Source organism: Panicum virgatum, chromosome 3N (genome assembly GCF_016808335.1).
Source record: "Panicum virgatum strain AP13 chromosome 3N, P.virgatum_v5, whole genome shotgun sequence".
NCBI classification, from domain to species: Eukaryota; Viridiplantae; Streptophyta; class Magnoliopsida; order Poales; family Poaceae; genus Panicum; species Panicum virgatum.
In genome coordinates this window covers 4209844-4224012 of record NC_053147.1, presented here as the reverse complement: position 1 = coordinate 4224012, position 14169 = coordinate 4209844, and the positions used below count along the sequence as shown (strand labels likewise).

General features: G+C 40.6%; 2 protein-coding genes across 4 annotated transcripts; both read right to left on the bottom strand.

Moving 5' to 3' along the window:
- Positions 1–3024: 3024 nt before the first annotated feature.
- Positions 3025–6654, bottom strand: LOC120666674 (glutathione S-transferase). Of its 2 annotated transcripts, XR_005671842.1 has the most exons (10): positions 6352–6654; positions 5844–5888; positions 5433–5518; positions 5241–5312; positions 4465–4518; positions 4312–4387; positions 4024–4085; positions 3685–3744; positions 3322–3573; positions 3025–3193 (listed from the first exon to the last, which is right to left on the bottom strand). XR_005671842.1 is itself a non-coding variant. In XM_039946577.1 (9 exons), the coding sequence occupies exons 1-9, from the start codon at positions 6431–6433 to the stop codon at positions 3472–3474; spliced, it is 639 nt and encodes a 212-aa protein (XP_039802511.1). In that variant the 5' UTR covers positions 6434–6654; the 3' UTR covers positions 3025–3471. The 2 variants fall into 2 exon arrangements, 1 of the variants encoding a protein (XP_039802511.1); XM_039946577.1 differs by having other exon boundaries at positions 3025–3573.
- A 580-nt stretch (positions 6655–7234) lies between these two features.
- Positions 7235–10549, bottom strand: LOC120666673 (glutathione S-transferase-like). 2 transcript variants are annotated; one of them, XM_039946575.1, is made up of 10 exons: positions 10426–10549; positions 10242–10357; positions 9868–9909; positions 9437–9522; positions 9288–9359; positions 8972–9025; positions 8793–8868; positions 8537–8598; positions 7912–7971; positions 7235–7623 (listed from the first exon to the last, which is right to left on the bottom strand). In XM_039946575.1, the coding sequence occupies exons 2-10, from the start codon at positions 10321–10323 to the stop codon at positions 7516–7518; spliced, it is 642 nt and encodes a 213-aa protein (XP_039802509.1). In that variant the 5' UTR covers positions 10324–10357; positions 10426–10549; the 3' UTR covers positions 7235–7515. The 2 variants fall into 2 exon arrangements, with proteins under 2 accessions (XP_039802509.1, XP_039802510.1); XM_039946576.1 differs by lacking the exon at positions 8972–9025 and having other exon boundaries at positions 10242–10504.
- Between the last annotated feature and the right edge of the window lie 3620 nt (positions 10550–14169).

Sequence of the window (14169 nt, the reverse complement as noted above, 5' to 3'; positions counted from 1 at the left end):
ATCATTATTAAAATTAAATATAAAATATCATTTAGCTATGTATCAGTTACAAACATATACTATTAATTAATTAATAAAAACTAAAGCTAACAACAATCAATCAAAATAAAACAAAAATAAAAATAACTGTATGCATAATATTATTAAAGCTCAACAAATCAAATTGTTATTATAGGTAGATCATATTTGAATTGTGTTAACCAAAATAAGACATAATTTATGATAATAATGTATGGTTAAAAAATAGTATAATTTTTAAGTAAGGATACAACGACATGCAATTTTTTGAATTTTCAATACTAGCCGCGCAAATGCATGGGCTATACGCCTAGTTAATATATTATTTACTATCCACGGTATGTTTCACCATATATTCATGTACGATGGAAGAGATAGAAATACCAATTCACAAACAAATGGTTCAATTAAATAATATCAAACAAACATGGATGTGTGATGCAAAATGGAATCTATTGCAACTAGATAATGATAAATATGTATTTTAGAGCATGTGTAAATATTTAATTGTGTTAGAATATTTAATAGATGAAAGAGGACGTGAGATAGATAATAATAATTATTAGCTATAAGCCTTATTTTTTTAATTAGTTCTAATTAGTCCGTGCGGGAGCACATGTTGATAGACTAGTTCAATTAAATTAGTATTCGGTCTAACTTTTTGGTACTTGGTCCTACTTGTACCACTAGATACTTTAGTCTAGATACTTCTAGGTATTTTCTATTTTGACCATCGTACGATTCTGTCAGATGAACAATTCTTATTTTTCAATCATTATAAAAATTCTCCAATCAGAAACTTGAACATCGTGACAATCCATTGCATATTAATGTGTGTATTATCAGCTTTTTTTTTGTTAGACTCAGTCTATGGCAAGTTTGCCATGTCCCCACGTTCAAATTTCTTCCATGTTGTCCAATGAAACACAACCTCATTCCATCAAGTGCGTGTCAGTGTGTGTGCACCTTTTTTTCTCGAACACGCAAGAGAACTGTGTGTGATTGTGTTAATAGAAAGAAAAGGTGCTTGTGCGCCGTGTCACCTTGTACTTAAAAAAGATGCTATTAATTTCATATTCCTGTTCTCACGTCAGAATGATAAATGACCGCTTAAACATATATATTAGCATTTTTTTACATGATCAACTGAAGTCAATACGCAGAATTTGCATCCTCCACAAGTCACTTGACATAAGAAACTGCTCCTATATTGACACTTGTGCCTCAAGCTTTAGGCCAGGTCTTATCCGAAGGAGGTGGGTTCATGTCTTACCCACCTCCAAGAATTGGTCAAAGGCAGTGAAGTGAGATATGCCATGTCACAATCCAGATTAAATGTCTTTTATGACGTTATTGCCTTTTGGGTAGTGGTCCAGTTGATAGTTTTTAACGTGTACTACGTACCAAGTTTCGTATTTTTTAGTGTTAATGTGCCAATTCTTTTGAGGGGAAGTAAATGAGATCATTTCATTGCAAGTCAGAGTACTTATTTCAAAGTCCAAAGCTTATATTTTATTCCGAGGGCTGATTTTTGTTAGTAGTACTCCGAGAACTTTTCTAATTGCAATGTCTTTTATCTCCTTCTGCGATAGTACGGAAATTTTGGTGGTGAAGTCATCTTAGCATTCTTATCAATATGGATGTGCCGAAGTAAAGATGATACGTAATAATGTCACTATTAACAATGACAGGATTGGACGTGGTCCTAAGTAAAGCCTAACCAAAGATGTGGATTTGGCATGCACTTGAACGCTTTTTAGGACCAATGGTGGTCACCTGATGATAAGTAATTGACAACGTTGTGTTGGTTTGGTACTTTGATGTATCTCTTGATTCGTGATGTGCAGGTGTAGAATGCGATATGATGGTCGACGCCACGTGGTGAAGGGCGAGCTCCAGCTTGGGCGTGATGGACCATGCAGTGATAATGGGCAAGCAAGAGACTTGACGCCGATGCATCATGCGGTGGTGAAGGACAAGTGAAGGTTTGGCGTCGAGAGACCCGAGGATTTTGGGGAGTCATTAGGTGACCTATATGGTGCACGAGCAGAGTAAGAGTACATGGAGAGCACGAGTGTCAGTCAAGTTAAGAAGGAAGGCGATGATAAACTCGAGTAGACTGCCTGTACGACAGGAGCACGAAAGACTTGAAGATGTCAAAATTTGGTGAAGGGCGGACATCGAGAGTGGTGTGTTTATCCGTTTGAACCTCAAAATCGTAGTGGGCGAATCACGCCCTCATCTTCTGGCGTGACCTGTCGCCCATTCCTTTGACCACTAATTAGTGGTATTAAATAAAGTCTAATTATAAAACAATCTCTACAATTATGGTACTGTAGTATGTGATATAGCTAAGGCTTTTGACTGCATGGGTAGAGGATAATCAGGGGCGGTTACTGTAGCATCACTGTAGCCAATTATGGTGGAACTTGGCTTATTAGATTCGTCTCGAAAAGTTATACCCATTTATGAAAAGTTTTTGCAAATAAATTTCGTTTAATATTCCATACATACATTTTGTCTTTTTGTGAAAATCGTCTTTTTGTGAAAAAAGATTTGAGGGGACTAACCAAACACGGCAATGTATAGGATACCCAGGCGGGGCACACGCGGCAGGCAGGCGCTTGGCCCCGCTGCTGCCAGGAGGGGCGCACGTCCCCGGCGGCCACCATGCCTGCACCGACCAGCAGCCCCTGGGCTCGCAGCCGAAAGGCAAGCTGACCAGCAGCGGATCTCCACCAGGCCGGCCAGCTGCACGTGGCCCAACAAGGAGCTACAGCAGCTAGACCAACTCGATCGGTTTGCATTTTCTCTTTGCTCAAGCTGTTTATTTTCAGATCACTTTCCTAGCTAGTTTATTAGTACTTGCTCTTGCTATTGCTCGTTAACCTTTGCATGCTTAGTCAAGTACTTGTTCTTGCTAATCTCTATTAGACCTTTTGCTTGGTTGACTTTTATGTAGTGATTAAGCATTCAGAATTTGCAGCATTAAGGCTTCATCCAAACTATACACAGGAAACAGTGAATTGCTTAAACATATGCCGGAGTCTTCATGATTGGGTAAGCTAACATCCAACCCAATGTTGAAGCAGTCACCATCCTTCCAAATTATTATTGTTTGAACAAACTCTTCCAACTTATTATTAAAAAAATGAGACGGGAAGAGGTAGACCGCCTCCTTGCATTGCACTTGGAAGGAGGCAGGGCTCGAACCCGGATTTCACCATCCTTCCAAATTATTATTGTTTGAACAAACTCTTCCAACTTATTATTAAAAAAATGAGACGGGAAGAGGTAGACCGCCTCCTTGCATTGCACTTGGAAGGAGGCAGGGCTCGAACCCGGATTTGCTGGCTGAGAGCGAGCTCCAAAAGCCAGCAGCCCGCGAGAGCTTCTCTTCCAACTTATTATTGAAAAGCATGGATTTTGATGTAGCATGGTAATCTTGATTCTTTACAATGACGGTGCATCTGGCTGATTTTTCGGAAGCGCAGCTTGAAATGCGGGGATTTCCATGTATGCATCATGAAGTCTTGCCAAAATCGGGTACTTTGACTGCAGGAAAGCAAGCACGTATTGAGACTACTTTCTGAATAAGCAGCACGACAGTGCTTCTTTTATTAGTATTTAATATGTTTACAGGGACCGCAGATGAATGTTGGGTACCATATCAATTTGGAAGCGATTTATGCCGGCATGGATCTGTGGCTCTAGAAACACATCACCCTGTTGATACATGCAAAATATGTTTCAGAAGATTAGTTCAAATCGCATTGCAGAGGCAACAAAAATAAGAAATTGCTTCACATGTAAATGCAAGTGAGATGACAGGATCAGGAAAGTTCGAGGGAGCACGAGTGAGTCGATCAAGAAGTTTTAAATGTAGCTTGGAGAAAATTTCTATGTATGATCAAGGCGATGATTCAGCTTTGAGGATCATTTCAATGTGATTGGATAAGGGAAAGAAGCATGCATAATATATAAATTTGGGGTGGCCAAACAAACCAATTGGATATCATCTCCAGTAGCATATTTACTCTCGCATCCATCCAAAAGCTTTTCAATCGCTGACACAGAGAGTTGAATCAAGATGGTATCACAGTAAGTAATATTACTAGGAAAAAAACACTTTGTATATTTTGGTACTGAAGGTGCATGTATTTAGTGATATTAGGAACTTTCATCCCAATTACAATAAGTAGCATCATCGCTGAATTTGAAAACTTGAAACTTGTGATTACAAACAAAGACCATTATTCTACTTTGCAATAAAAAAGTGGCAGGAAATAAGACCTCTGAATCCCTTGTCAGTATAACGCTGAACAATTTGAAGGCCCTCATCAGGGCTCATGCTTCCCTCATGCAAACCCTGAAAAGTTGTTCTGTAAATAATGTTGAACATACCCACAGTATCATGAATGGTAGCTAGCAGCTGGTAATACCCACAATAACGGCATAGCCTTGAAGAGGTTGAATGCTTGAACAAACTATGCTAGCAATCTGCAACAAGAGATGGACTTGTTGAAAAGTAGGTGCTAAGTGACAATAGGAATGGTTGATCTCTTCAAATAGCAACGTGACCAATTTGTCAGGTATATCCGCCTAAACTGCCGTTTAGTCTGTTTAAACAATGTTTAAACGGTAAACAGAGGTCACCCGTGCTCTTTAGGCCCTAAACGGTGAATTAAACATTTGGACCGTTTAAACCCATTTAAATCATTAAAATTCGTCTAAACAGAGTCGAGTTAATTATGATTAAATGAGCTAAATGATCATTTAATTCATAATTTAGTCAATAAGAGGATTACAACTACCACAATCAATACCAAACCAAGTAACACCGTAAGTATATGAAATGTTGTGGGATTTAGATTTCTTCCAAAAAGATTATTTGGCAGAATAGTTACTTTTTACATGTGCAAATATATAGACTTTCTACCATATTTGACATGTACATACATAAATATGCATATTTTTACGTTACTATGCCAAACCGTTTAGAACGTTTAACTTTATTTAAACACCGTTTAAACGGCCTAAACACTAAACAAAGGGCGACTGACTGTTTACCGTTTACGTCTAGGAGTATATGTGCCAAATACCATACCGAAAAATTAAACACATGATACCATTTAATTCCCCACATACAAATTGTCATTCAGATTTTTTTTATTTTAGTTCTGTGAACGAGGTACAAAGAGGTTTGATCTGGAAGAAATGACCTGAAGATTAAGAGCTTTCCTCTTCAGATCTTTAGGCAGGAGAGAATGTGCAGGATATTTGTCTTCCAAATACTGTTCAACCCAATAACAAGACACTTGTTAGTGATTAGTAATGGATGCAATGGCATGCCAAAAGAACATATTTACTTGACGGCACAATTAAAATCTGCTGAAGCAACATTTGCAACTCACCAATGAGATGGCAAGAGAGTCGGAAACGACTATGTCCCCATCTACTAGTGCAGGAATATATTTTATTGGGTTGATTTTTTCATAATCTACAAAAGTAAAGACATAGCGATGCAATTGCCATCAAATCTTGAATTTTCCACAAAATAAAACACATGCAAGAACATGTGTGAATATAATAACTGAAGGTACTAGGAAAATCCATGATAGCAGAAGAATTCATAGTTGAACATAAGAAAAGTAGCACAAAACAATTATCTGCAAGGAAATCCACTAGTACACGATTGAGCACTAACTTCAACATATAACTCTACTTCTATCACCCTCTGATCCTTTTTCTGTTCTCATTTCTTGCTAATGCATGAATGAGATGGAAACAGCAATGCAAGAAATGTGTCAAGGTGTAGCCCTTACCTGGGTCTGTCCTGGGATTTACTGACTTGTACTCATAGTCCACACCTTCATATTAAAGAAAAATGACCAAATTAGTCAATAGTCATCATCAAATGGACCTCAAATTGTGAATAGTGGGAGCACCTGAGCAACTAAAAAATGCAGTAAACCCGTCTGATCCTGTCACTAAACAGTACTGCCCAAGGATATCATCACAAAAAATCACTGGGCGTGCCAAATTTATTCAACTATTCGCAATTTTTGAAATTCATCTAGATCAAGAAACACATGACTGCTAGCATCTGCAGTCACCCCTATCTGAAAAAAGTTCAGAATTTGACCGAACAAAGGTAACTCTGAACCTGCTTATTGCAAAGCTTGGGATTACAACTTGTACTGAAGGATAAGAGTAGTTTGACATAGATTCCCTTGTTGCGCCTATGCTATCTGAATTATTATTGCATAAGATGCTCGGCTAGGCCTAAGAACCAACCAGACTCCAAAGTATGAAGAGGTAGTAGTAATTTACCTTTGAGGTTGAGAGCGATGCGGACACGGTGGGAGCAGGAGCTGATCCAGGCGTTGTACAGGATGGGCCTCGCTGTCGCCATGGACGCTGCTTTGTCGTCCTCCTCAAAACAGATGACGATGAGATACAGTAGTAGGTGAACCCAAAAATTGGCTGGACTCTGAGGAGCAGGTGAGCCCCAAATCTCCAGTCTACTCCTACCTCCCTTGTGACTTGTGAGCAGAGTGGATAGAGCAGAGCCGAATTCAACAGGGAAGAAAGAAAGGTCCTAGTTTGCCAAGTCCGAGTGTCTGGCAGGTGGGGCCGTGGGGGCCACCCTCCCCTTGTGGCCACAAGCCATCCAGGAAATCGGGTTTGCAGAGGAAGATATCTTTTTTTTTCATTTGTGCATGCGTCATTGCGCACGTATGTGTGCATCATCGGCGAACAATTTGTCTTCACAGGAATGTCTTCCTCCGGCGAGCACGCAGTTCGCGGTGACTTCCCTTCAAAGTCGAAAACAAATTATTAACTTGCAGATAAATTTGAGCGCAGTGCGGACACAGTAGGACTGTAGGAGCATGAGCTGATATCCAGGCATTGTATTGTACAGCACGGGGTTCGCCGCGGTCGCCATGGCGGCGAGCTGCCTCCGACCTCCGTGTCCTCCCCGATCAGCAGCAACGAGCCACAGGCGGATGACAGTCATGATGAGATGGACACCGTGCGTACCACCAGGAGGCCGAGAATGCTTCGTGCTCGGCCATCAGGCAGCCTCGCTCGACCTGGAGAGACGACGACCTGGCCTCCACCCACCTCTGGTCCTTCTCTCCTAGTCCTAGGACCCCCCCTGCCCAACTCAACAGCAGGCAGTGATCACGCATGGCAACGGGCACGAGCAATCTTTAGTTTTCAGAAGGCTTGCTTGTTCACAACACACTTCATTTATGCAGATGGTCATGTTATACATTCTCCAAGTCAAGACACATGCTGCGTACATGCAAAAACTCAACTGCGACATGATCATTATTCTCACTGATGAGAGGCTAAATTTTGAACTGTGAACACTTATTCTTTTATGCGCTGCACAGGAGCACCAGGCCGCTCTTGCACAATCCATGGTTACTGGGAGAACCAGCAACTCTGTTATTTCCCACATTACAGCACGCGTCTTGGCGTAAGTTTTCATATCCAGGGTGATGGTGCATCTGGCTGCTTCTCAGGAACAGCGACTTGAACTGCGGGAATTTCCATGTAGGCTTTGTAGAATCTCTCCAAAAGAGGATAGTTCGACTGCAAAAAAAATAAAAGTATCGTCATTCCCTAGTTTAAGGAATTTGGTATACAGAAATTACTCTGATCGGAAATATATTTCGATGTACCCTTTCACTGTTTCTAAGTGTATATAGTTCTACAACTTATATGCAAATTTGCCCTATCTGTTTGTTCCAGTCTACCCTTCCTTAATCCTATCTATAACTTACTCAAGATGGACATTCCACATTATTCCCTTTTTGTGATTGAGGGGAGTATTATTTTACATGCATCTAGGAATAACAGATGACAAGACAGGTTGTGTACCATATCAATTTGGAACCTCGTCACGCCTGCATGGATCTGTGGCGCAAGAAACACATCCGCCTGCCCATGAGCACAAAACACACATCATATTACTCAGCGAACATGCAATATGCAGTGAAGTATTTGGGTACCAAAGTTCAAATTAAATTGACCATAGTATAGAAATGCATGTATGAAACCTATAAACAAAAAGCAGAATCAGTGCAGCAGGAGATTGTTACAGACAAGTAAGATAAGCAACTTCAAAACATCTACTGTGGAGGAAACTACAGTGAACATGGTTATCCTTGCATTGATTGTCGTTAGCTAAATATGGTTAGTTTCAGTGCATGCACGGCAAGGCTATCGGATTTTATTCATCTGAGGACTCAGGGTACAATATAAAGGGACCTTATCTAGGCAATCTCAACCACCGTGACTTATAGAAACAGAATCACGTGGGAGATGCCGATCTGACCTTATGCGTGAAACAGAAAGGCACAAGGTAGGCGATAGCCTTGCCGTGCATGCACTGAAACTAACCATATTTAGCTAACAATTGTCATACTACACCTTTGTTGTAGAGTAATTTGTACAGTCCATGCAGTTAATTGTCAAGAAAAAAAATAGAATTTCATGTACCAACCAATTGGATTTCATCTCCAGTAGCGTATTTACTGTCACAACCTTCCAGAAGTTTCTCGATTGCTGATCAGATCCAGATGAAAAGTCAGAGTAGGCCAACACAAAATGCATAAACAATAAGGGAACAAGAGTAATATGGTGCATAAGTCATATTTATTATGTGTTACAAGGAGATACCATTTATTATGTTGCACGTGAAAAGAAACAATACATGGTGACAGAAAAATCATTGAATAACAGAGTGTAATGAACTAGACCTCCAAATCCCTTGTCAATGTAATGCCGAACTATCTGAAGACTCTCGTTGGAGCCTAACTTGCCATCAACCAGGCCCTGACATGGGAGTGGCACAAAATAAAATCTCATAAATCATTGCATCATAATGAAAAGGAAACACAATATTTCATCAACACTTGCTAGTTCTGGAAGAACCCACAACTACAGCATAACATTGAAGAGGTTGAATGCTTGAACACACTATATTTGCAATCTGCAGAAGAAGTAAAAAACATTCATCATCCACATGGATTGGCAATTTACAATGTTACAGAGAGATGTGTAAATTCCAATGATCTTAGAACACTGTTGATCCTATGCTCCTTTATGTGCTATTTAGTAGCAAGTGTTATGTGCAAATACATATTGATAAAAACTTATTCAATACTTGAACCCCTTGCAGTCTGTAGTTTTGAAACCATAAGAATACTTAGCTTCATACCATGAAACTTCCAACTCTTGGGTAAGACTTGTACCTGCAGATTAAGAGCTTTCTTTTTGAGATCTTGAGGCAAAAGAGGGTGTTGAGGATACTTGTCTTCAAGATACTAAACAAAAAGCAAGAAGTTTGTCAATACTGTTTAGGTGTCTATATATAAAAAATTTTTACAGAAGAGCATCTCACCAATATGATTGCGAGGGAGTCAGAAACAACAAAATCCTCATCTACAAATGCTGGGACGTACTTGATTGGATTGATATTTTCATAGTCTACAATATTATCACAAGGAAGAAAAATCATTCAAACTATACTAGCCAGTGTTATGTGCAAACATTGCCTAAACCCAATATTTTGGGAAACTAGTGACCAACTATTAAATGGTGCAAGTAAATTCACTCATAATTTTGGGAGGTGACCCAACTTGACACTAGAACCACTAGGCTGACTTTATGTTTGATTCTTTTTTTAGAAGACTCACTATATGTTAACTTGTTACTAGTTAACTAACCAAGTCCATCAATTGTGACCATAATCACCATTTATTTTCCTTCATATGTCACACCTTTCAGGCAATAAGATGATGCATGTAATACAACAGATATGTTAATGCTAACCTGGATCAGTCCGCGTCACAGCCCTGTACTCATAATCCACACCTTTATTACAGAGAAATTGGCACAATTAGTCAACAGAAAAGGTAATAATTAAATACAGTAACAAGTATCTGGCATGTCTGTCCAGAGATTCTGAAAACCCCCGGTCTAAAATCAGTTCCTCTGAACCACACAGACTCTTAGCCTACCTAAATAATGGGTGGCCTAATTAATATCTAACCACCCAATGCAATTCCCCCGATATTTGTTGGTAGTGACTGAATCAAGAAAAGGACACGTTGTCCCCATATCTCAGGAACGAGACCCTATTCTAGGCACGGATTTTCCATCATCTTTGGAGCAAGAAACTAGAACCGGCAGCTTGAATCAGTTACCTTTGAGGTTGAGGGCGATCCGGACCCGGAAGGAGCAGGAGCTGATCCACGCGCTGTACAGGATGGGCTTCGCCGCCGCCATGGCCGCCAGCCGCCTCTCGGCTCTTGCTCAGACACTACGGTAGCACCAGGATGCGGAGTGAGGCCAGTAATGGACGAAGACGAACTGACGAAGAATGCTTGCCTTGGATTTAGCTGCTGTGTGAAGTCCACCCGGGTGGGAAAAGGACAACTAGCTGGCCGTGGCCGGCCGGCCCGCTGGCAATAGGATGCAGTGGTTGTTGACTTGTTTTTTTTACACAAGAATTCATCGATGTGAGTACTCTGTGGAAATTTTACAGAAAGATCACTAAGAGTGTGTTTAGTTGGGGGAAAATTTAGGTTTTTGGTACTATAGTATATTTCATTGTTATTTGACAAATAATATTCAATTATAGACTAATTAGGTTTAAAAGATTCAGCTCATGCTAATCAGTTAGACTTTTGTAAGAAAAATGGCCTCATTAAGCCATTGTTTTGTGATTTTGGTGATTGAGTAACAACGCAATCAATGAGACTAATGAGTGTGTCAAGTGAACATTAATAGATCCTAGGGATGAAGCAAAAAGGCCAAGCAAAACAAAACACGAAGAAAGAACTCAAACAAAGAATAAACTAGACGAGTTCAGCAAAAAACAGTGGCACCGGATGCACCGGTCTAACCGGTTGCCATCGGATACACCGGTGTAATGGGCCAAGCAATGTCCAGCCAAAGGGGAGAAGTTCGAGTAGCACCAGTTACACCGGTGGTACTATCTTGAGGCGTCGGTACATGCACATTGTCATGCATCAGAGAGCATGTCAAGACGAAGTTCTTCAGCACCGGTTGAACCGGTGGTGCACCGAAGGAAGCACCGGTGCAATGCCGTGATAGTTGCAAGGGAGATTAGTTGCACCGGTTGCACTAGTGACCAGACACCGGTCTAACCGGTGACACCACGTCAGCTGTCAGAGTTCCCAACGAATACCATCAGGCACAGAGTGACCGGATGCACCAGTGCTATACCTTCGGATACACCGGTGCATGCGCAGAAAGTTGAGTAACGGCTCTAAATGGCTACTTCGACTTGGAGGTCTATATATATGCCATCCCCCGGTCATTTGAAGATTGCTGGAGTTCAAGAAAGTCACAAACACACCCAAGAACATCTCCAAGCCATCCAAGAGCTTAGTGTTCATATTCTTAGCCTTTAGCACACTTTGAGAGTATTGTGTAAAGAATAGCTCTTTAGTGAGTGAGATTACAAAGCCTTGTGCCTTTGTGCTGTGGTTCTTGAGTGAATCAAAAGAAGATTTCGGTGCGCCGGCACCTTGGAGCATTGAAGGCTCGCCAGCACGTCATCGACCCTCCGACTTGGTGTGGAGCGATGACGACAACCTTTGTGCGGGGGACATGGAGACACCCATCCTTTGTGGAGAAGCTCCTTAGTGGAACCCAGGATCAAGGTGACCGTGGTTGAGTCCGCGGAAGAGACTTGATGTCCGAGAAGCGATACTCTTAGTGAGAGTGCTTCAACAACGTGGATGTAGGTGTGCCTTTGTGGCTAACCGAACCACGGAATAAACACCCGCGTCGAGAGTTTGATTTCTCCTATCCCGCTCTTTAAGCTTCCGCATTTCATACTAACAATTTGTGTGCCTTTATTTTCATAGAGTAGTTTCTTGATAGGAAAGGCTATAGGTTGCTAAACTTGTTTGGGATATGGGTTTCACACTAAAACAACCATAGTTGCACATCTAGGTAGCATGTTTTAGTTTAATATAGTGCAAATAGTTGGAGTCATAGATCTAAGTTTTTAGTTTGCCTAATTCACTCCCTCCCCCTCTTAGGCTAGAGCGCGGTCCGATCGCTTTCAATTGGTATCGGAGCCGGGACTCACATCTCTCACAAAGGAAGCCAATTCTATTGGCAATTTGTGTTTACCGGCTCACTTGATCGGTTAGGTTTCACCGCCTAGTGAGTTATCTCTTTGGGGAAGGGATGGATTCTTTAGAACCTCCTCCACGTTTCGATGGCATGGGCTTTTAATGATGGAAGATCTTAATGTAATCTCACCTCCAAGCAAAGGGCCTAAATATTTGGAGTGTAACTAGTAAGGGAATGAAGAGCAATAGTCAACAAGAGAAGCAATATGATGCTATAGCCAAATGTGCTATTCTAAACTCTCTTGGTGATAATGTGTTCAACCGTGTGTTTGTTTGTAAAAATGCTAAGAAATTGTGAAAAACTATTAGTGAGAACCATGAAGGAACTAAAGATGTTGCAAATAAAAAATATCATGTTCTCATTGATAAACTTAATAGTTTCAAGCAACTTGATCATGAAAATACCGAAACTTAATATTCTTGTGAATGAGATTAATTCTTTAGATGTGAAGAAAATTGATGATTTAGAGATCATTCGCAAGATCCTTCATTCACTTCGAAGGCCGGAGTATGATTTGGTGATCACATTTCTTTATGAGAAAGAGATCAATACCTTGACACCAAATCAAGTCTCATACAAGGTGATCACCCATGAGCTATGCCATGACATCAAGCCAAGAGCACCACCTTCTTTACCAACACATAGCACACTTGCATGCAAACAAGTTAAAAAGTTGAAGAAGATGGCCATCAAGGGTAGCTCAAGTGAAGAGGAAGAAGAGGAGGCATGCCAAAACTCCTTAAATGATGAAAAAGAGCCAATGGACCCCAACCTCTACATGCAAGTCAAGAAGATGAATAAATGTTTGCAAGAAATCAACTCAATGGGGTATATGGTCTTCCTCAAAGATGGACCTCATCACCAACAAATGAAGGTTGAGAGGAGATTCAAAAAAAAGAAAGAAAAGAAGGAGAAAAAACCTCAACATGAGTCATTTGCCATTTTTGGTGAATGGGTTAGTGGTGGTGAAGAATCAAGCGCAAGCTCAAGTGATGAATCAAGCAAGAAATTCATCACCCGCACTAACATGGGATCATCATCCAACACTTGCCTTATGGCCAATGGTATGGATAGCGATGTAAGTGATGATGACTCCGATTTTCCTTCATATGAAGAACTTCTTGAACTAGCTCATCAGCACCAAAAAATAATTAAGAAGCAATTAAATGAAATTGAAAATCTTAATGCTCTTAATGATCTTAATGCTATTTTCGCTACAAATTATGAAAATTTGTTATGCAAATTCAAATTGCTTAGCGAAGAGCATGAAGAGCTCAAGTTGAAAATTGAGAGCATTAACGACACTAATAATGCTTCAACTTCTTGCTTTGATAAACCTAACCCTTGCAATGAGAAATGCTTTGAGGATGTTGTTGTAGAATCATGTGGTGATCTCATTGCCAAGGAGAATGATGAGTTCAAGCAAGAAGTACAAAGGCTCATGAAGGACTTGGATAGATTGAAGGGCGAAGGCATAGAGAGCAATGTCCAACCTTCTCAAAATAACCGTGAAAACATGGTGAAGAAGCTTAAGAAGGGGTCCACCGTGACTTGCTCAAAGTGCCATCATAAAAGCCACAAGTCCAACAAGTGTTCTCAACCAAGGAAGAAGCTTTCGGATGAGAAAAACAAAAAGAAACTCACAATCAAGAGTTCTCTCATCTAAACCAAGCCCAACCGGAGGAACAAGAGTCATAGTACCTCCTATGTGATCAAGAAGAAAACAAATGGCAAGGTGATTGCTCATAAGGTTGGGAAGCAAGAAAGGAGTTGGAATCACTCCATTTGGGTGCCCAAGGATATCATCACCAATATGAAGGGGCCTCAAATGGTGTGGGTCCCAAATAAGACTTGAAGCCCAAGATCGGCTCCGGGGGATTTGGAGGCTTGGCTACCTAGAAGATGAAATTTTCAAGCTAAAGAAGCCAAGCTCGTATCTTGAACATTTGTTGCCCAAGTCCC